Source organism: Limulus polyphemus, unplaced genomic scaffold (genome assembly GCF_000517525.1).
Source record: "Limulus polyphemus unplaced genomic scaffold, Limulus_polyphemus-2.1.2 Scaffold2421, whole genome shotgun sequence".
Lineage (NCBI taxonomy): Eukaryota > Metazoa > Arthropoda > Merostomata > Xiphosura > Limulidae > Limulus > Limulus polyphemus.
The window spans coordinates 153,721-160,321 of NW_013668031.1; the positions used below are offsets into that span (position 1 = coordinate 153,721).

Sequence of the window (6,601 nt, forward strand, 5' to 3'; positions counted from 1 at the left end):
CAGCTGGTATAGAATATAACAATGGATGGATACTCCAGCTAGCATAGAATATAACAATGGACAGGTACTCCAGCTGGTATAGAATATAACAATGGACAGGTACTCCAGCTAGTATAGAATATAACAATGGATGGGTACTCCAGCTGGTATAGAATATAACAATGGATGGATACCCCATACAGGTATACTTACACACTCATACCTACTTATATTCACATAATATTGATTTCTTTGTTGTGCTGCTACAAAATGAAACTGCATGTAAGTGAATGGTATTGTTTCACCTGGTTCAGGCCTTTAAGCATAACCGGTACTTCATAAGAGTTTAAGAAGGAGTAAAATATTTCATGTTTCTGAGGTCATGTGAAGTCAAAGCAGTATAAAAATGATTATGTAGTGCTTGATGAGTAATTATTTTGTTTGTAATCTACCATATAAAAAAAAAGTGTCAATAAATACATTGGGATTTGTTTTATAATTATCTAATTTGTAATAATAACATCTATTGCTACCTTGAAAGAAAGCTTGAATTCATAGTACAGCTTCTGTATGGAGTAACAAGGAATATTTTATAAATCATGTGGTGAAAATTCATTCTTCTGGTACAAGGACAGCTTTAAAAATATTAATTCATTGTCATCATCTTAGAAAGTAGTTGTAATAAAAAGGTGCTGAACAAGTGTTTTCTTTATGTCAGGATTGACTCTTAATACTAACATGGAAATATGATGATGCAATTTTTTTGTGGCAGTGATTGATGTCTGTTTTGATATATTAGCAAGAAATTTTAATCATTCAGCAAAATTTAATTCTTTGATATTGGATTGAAAACCAGAATTGTGTGAAATGCAGCTTTTGACCCATTCAGAAAGTGACACCAATATAAAGCCTATAAAAGTACAGAGTCATACCATATGTAGCAGTAGTAGTGTACATATAGTCATGGTTCCCAGGACATAAATACCACATGAAATGTGTGTAGAGTTTTAACTAGTGAAGAATACCTCGTGCAAAATATTGTGACAAAACTCTACGTTTCAGTAGGAGCTATGAATCTGGCACTGTTAATAATAGTAGTGGTCAAAATAACCAACTTAAACAGTCCAAAAGTGATGTTAAGTATCTTGGGTCATGTTCTTTATGAGACAGGATCTTTCCAGTGACCTTACTATAAATACAAGTGTGAACGTTACCTCAAGAAAAGTATGATGCACATTAATGTGATGTGGTCTCAGTGGAGGATGTGTAGGTGCTAGAAAACCATTGATGAGAAGAGGTAACCAAACCAAAAAATTGAAATTGACATCAGACTAGAAAGAGTGAAATGACAAAAGCTGGATATGTATGCTTTTTTCAGATTAATTCAAGTTTGGAAAAATCAACAGTTTCATTCCAGAGAGAAAATGATATCATAGTCAATGTACAGCATCAACAGTGAAGTATGGTAGAGGATCAATACAAGTTTGGGGCAGAATCTCAGCTAACAGTGTCAGTGATTTACACAAAATTGATGGCACTGTGACTTCTGACTAGTATGAGCAGATTTTGATCTATCATGTAATTTTCTGTTTATCTTCCAGCAAAATAGTGATTCCAAGCATACAACAAATGTGGTAAAAAAATATCTTGATGATAAAGAGTCCAATGGAACATACGTAGCCATAACATTCTTGAGGTTATATAGGCTTATGTAAAAATATAAAAAAATAAAAAATGAGAAGATAAAAAGATGACCAAACAATTTGACTGAATTGCGGAGAATTATACAGGACATTTTAAACTATATAACAATTTTATGTTAGTGAGGTGTATAGTAGCATGACAGTAATGTGTAATACTTTAACGCACAGGACTCAAACAAAAATTACTAGTGTATTATACAACTTTTCAGTAATAATGTTTGTACAATTAATAAACTTATAATCTAGTTTCCATTACTCGTTTCTAAATTCTGTGTGTATATCACTTGTGTATTTCCATAGTGTGTGTGTAAGAAAATGCATAATTAAAACAAAATCAATATTTAAAAAATGTTTGCTTATTATTGAAATTATTTATGTATATCATAATGTATTTTAATTGTAAATTAAGCAATATATTTGCAGAGTGTATACAGCTTTTACTATCCCATGGTGCCTCAGTCAAAATGAAGAATGCTTTGGGATGGAGTCCATTAGCAGAAGCTATTAGTTTTGGAAACAGACAAACTAGTAAGTCTGTTATGCTTTTCTCTATCTGGAGATATGAATGTATAGATAAAATTGTCCGGAGAGCTTTCTCTCCAATAATTTTAATTAAATTTTATTTCTAATTCACCTTCCCCGTAATGTTCTACGTATGCATTTGCCTAATATTCAAAACATTAAACATTTAACTAGTTTCTTGTAGTCCTTTGGTATCTTGTTCTTGATCACCTCGGAATCCTGTTTACATCTCTGCATATCTTTAAATCATTTAATTGAAAGCTGATTCTATTGAAAATATTATTAAGCAAGACTTATTAAGATCAGTGGCCTAACATACACAATGAAAGGTGAGATACCATGTAACTCATTGCAGTGTAGTAAACATCACTTTTGTTATGTATTGATTAATATTGGTGATAAATGTTGAGCCAGAGAAGGGTATGGCAAATTTAGCTCAACATTTGTTTGGAATATATGCTAGAAATATTAAAAACAACAGTTAAATAATGACTATTAATCCAACTCCAGTTGTACAAAACTTTTACTTCGTGTATAACCCTCTCTAGGAACCTCAACTGATGATTTTGTAGTGAAACCAGTGTTTAACCAATTGTTATTATTTTTCAGATGTTTTAATATCATAGCAACATTATGTGGTTATTCCTTTGATCATATCATTTACTTTCATACAAATATATATATATATATATATATATATTTTTTTTTAATATTTCTAAAGTCGGTTCTTCAAGTCCATAATGCTCATGTGGCTGTAGCATTGAATTGTCCTTTATTAATGTACCTGTAAACACAGAGTTGAAACAATCTGTATGAGTATGTAATATTTTATTACACTGATTGCTTAATACTAGTTCAGAATAGCACATTCACACACGTGTAGCATGTGGATATTAAGTGTAGATGTTGCAAAAAGAGGAAAGTTTCCTGTGGTTTGATTGGGTAATGCATTGCATTTTTTGAGTAGATTTTATTATTCTTAAACCTACTTATATGTTAGCCAAACAACTTGTAGATCAAATGACTGTATTTCAGATTTTTGAGAGTTAATTTTAAGATACATCTGGGTGTTTTTTTTGTAGAAGTTTAATGAAAAAAAATAGTTTGTTAGAAAAAAGGTTTTGTTAGAGCATCTTGTTATCAAAGAAAGCTATAATTTAAGCATATATACCACTGCAAACTGTGTATAGATTTATAGAACATAATATTAAATTTGGAAAAGTCCTACAGATGTTGAATAAGTATTTACACCTGTAGAGAAATACAAATTGATATTCAGATGTTGTTATTTAATATCAAACATTGAAAGTAATGCTGATTTGTAAGGCATACAGTGTTTAACTTGTTTCATCATAAATTTATTAAATTTTCTGTTTATTTTGCACCCACAGATTAGTTATTCGGAAACATGGGTATCAAGTTAAATATTCAAGATTATTTGAAAAATCTAAATTAAAGCAAGTTTAAAAAAGAAACTTATCATAAAGAACTCTCGCATACACTCATTCCTAAGGGATGACTTATTTTTGATAAACTACTTAAACATGTGTTTTTTTCTTTTTAAATTTCTGTGTCGTCTTTTCTCGGGAAGTAAAAATTGAACTGTTGATAAAATAATAACCTTTAAAACTGATTACACTGGCTAGTTTGATGGTTTAAATAGCATATATATATATCCAAAAGAGTTGTTACACAGGTTTAAAGAAAAAGAGAAACTATTGCACAGAAAACAGTAATATTTTACCAAATGTAGAATGATTATATAACAAACTGTGAATTAGCAAAACTGATGTAATTTAAAAGGTGTGTAAAAATTAACACTATTATTTTTTCAAACAGTTGCTTCGCTTCTAAGGAAGCTTAAACAACAATCTAGAGAAGCTATGGAAACTAGAAGACCCGATTTGGTACGAGCATTGAATCAGATGGGAGATTTTTATATGGAATTAAAATGGGACTTTCAGAGTTGGGGTAAGAAGGTTTATTAAAAGAATAACTAGTTTGTAAAATATATAACTCGGCTGGTTTATAATATACAAATTAATCAACTTTTATAAGAGAACTTGGCTGGTTCATAACATACAACTTGTTGACTTTTATAAAAAAAAAACTTGGGTAGAGTATAAGATCTTGCTTCCTGTTAAGCACAAAGCTACATCTTGGGCTGTCTGTGCTATGACAATCATGGATTTCAAAACCTGGTTTTTAGAGTTATAAGCCTTCAAACTTCTGAGCCTCTAGGTGGCAAGTATAAGATACAAACTTTACTTCATTGTTCTAAAATAACTTAGCTAGGGTTTCATAGTTATTTATTTAAAAATTTTAGTTATGTCCTTGAAGTCATTTATAAAACTACATAGATGGACTAATACATGCTCCATTCAGAAACTAACAAAAAGAATAACATTTTATTTCATAAATTTATCATAAAAGTGATTCTTGCACTTGCTTGGAAACAAGATGATCATATTAATTCTGAGCTCCTTAATAAAAATATGGGCAGTTTATAGAATTATATAGCTCCTGGACCAGATAATATTTCCTCAAGGATTTTGAAGGAGATGAAGGATTGGATAAATGAGCCACTTGCTACTGTTTTTTGAATAGTGGCAGGTGCCAGAAGATTGGAAGTTAGCTATTTAAATGATATACCTCTTTTCAATAAACATTGTCCCAGTAATTATAAACTTATTAGTCTTACATCAGTTTTTGAAAGTTTGGTAGAAAATGCTTTGCAAAGTCATTGAACAAAGTTTAGAATTTTATTAGATAGTCAGTATAGTTTTGCCAGGGGAAATCTTGCCTTACTAATGCTTTAATATTCTTTGAAATCATTTCTGCTTATGAAGATGAGGATAAGGGTGTGGTGTATTTGGATTTTCAGAAAGCATTTGACAAGGTGCTACATAAAAGGCTTGTTAAAAAATTATCTGTACATGTGGGGGATAGGTTGGCTCATTGGACAGAAAACTGGCTAAATGGAAGAATGCAGAGGGTTGTCTGGAATGGAGTTCAGTCAACTGGATTAATGTCACAAGTGGCATACCCCAGGACTCATTCTTAGGACCTTTACTCTTTTCAATTTACATCAATGACATAGATGAAGGAATAGTCAATAAATTGTTTAAATTTGCTGATGACATTAAAGTTTTTGGTGTTGATGGCTGTGAAGAGGGTACTGATACATTACAAAAGGATTTACATTATTTGGTGAGTTGGGTAAATAAATGGCTGTCGGCTTTAAATTGTTATAAATGCAAGGTAATGCTTGTGAGATTATAAGTATAATTTGATGGGAATAACCTTAACAATGTTATGAAAGAAAAGGATATTTGTGTTCTTGTTGATCAGTCTCTTAACCCGATGACCACCAGCTACTGGCTTTCTGAGTAGCAAACAAAAATATTGTTATATTTCATTCCAACAATAAAACTAGTGGATGAAACTATTTGAAACTTCATAAGAACTTTCCAAAATGCACGTAGTTTAAGAAACATGAAGCTGTTACTTTTGATAAATTTAGTTTTTTTGCTTTATGATCTTTAATATCATGGAAAGTTACTACAAAATAAAGATTGTAAGAAGGAAAAATATAAATTTCCTATGTGGTACTGGTACTAGTAGTACGTACAAATCATACAAGTTTATCATTCTAAATACTGAATCATATTATTATTATGAACTAAAATTAAAATTACACTAAACTATTAAACTTAAAACTAATAAGTTAAATGCAAAAGAATATACAAAATCACAAACTCTTTCAGTTCAAAGTGCTAAGCCCAATTCATGTAAAGACCTTGCACTCACCACTCGATAGCTCTTAACCCTAACAAACGTGGATCAACTTCTTTCCTAAAAAATATATCTGTTTTGAGCTAATTTTTCAATATAATGATTAATAGAAATACGATACAGCATGACTTAAGTTACTATAGAAAAATAGTAAAAGTCACATTCATCCCATACAGTTTTTTCCAGAAGCAAGTTTTCTAAGGCTTATAAAAAAAAAGTACTATTGACCAATACTAAATACAACCTCTACATAAAATGGCAGTTACTATAATAAGCACCACCCAGATTCATATTGTAAAATCCAGAGAACAATGTTTTGTCACATGCTTTGCTTATCATCCTTATCAACCATATGCTGGTTGTGAAACAGACCAAACACATTTGTCTCAATAATACAGGGAAACTATGACATTCTCACAGATGGGGTCTCAATACACAGAAGAGCTTAAGTTTTGAATTCCAACATAACTCTTGTCTATAATGAGAAGAATGTGACCAGGACTAATCTTTTATGTTCTGTAAAGTAATTTTCTTTGTAATTTATGGTGTCTGTATTGTTTGTTAATCTCTTGTAACAGGATGTATCATGTAACTAGGGTCAG

General features: G+C 30.7%; 1 protein-coding gene across 2 annotated transcripts in view; it reads left to right on the plus strand.

Annotated features, from left to right (window-relative positions):
• LOC106466913 (ankyrin repeat domain-containing protein 13C-like) overlaps window positions 1-6,601 on the plus strand; it is a 48,154-nt gene that overhangs the window by 12,487 nt on the left and 29,066 nt on the right. For both annotated transcript variants that reach the window (XM_013927222.2, XM_022394989.1), the window contains 2 exons: window positions 2,106-2,210; window positions 4,044-4,175. In XM_013927222.2, coding sequence (XP_013782676.1) covers window positions 2,106-2,210; window positions 4,044-4,175 — 237 coding nt within the window. The remainder of the gene's footprint in view (window positions 1-2,105; window positions 2,211-4,043; window positions 4,176-6,601) is intronic.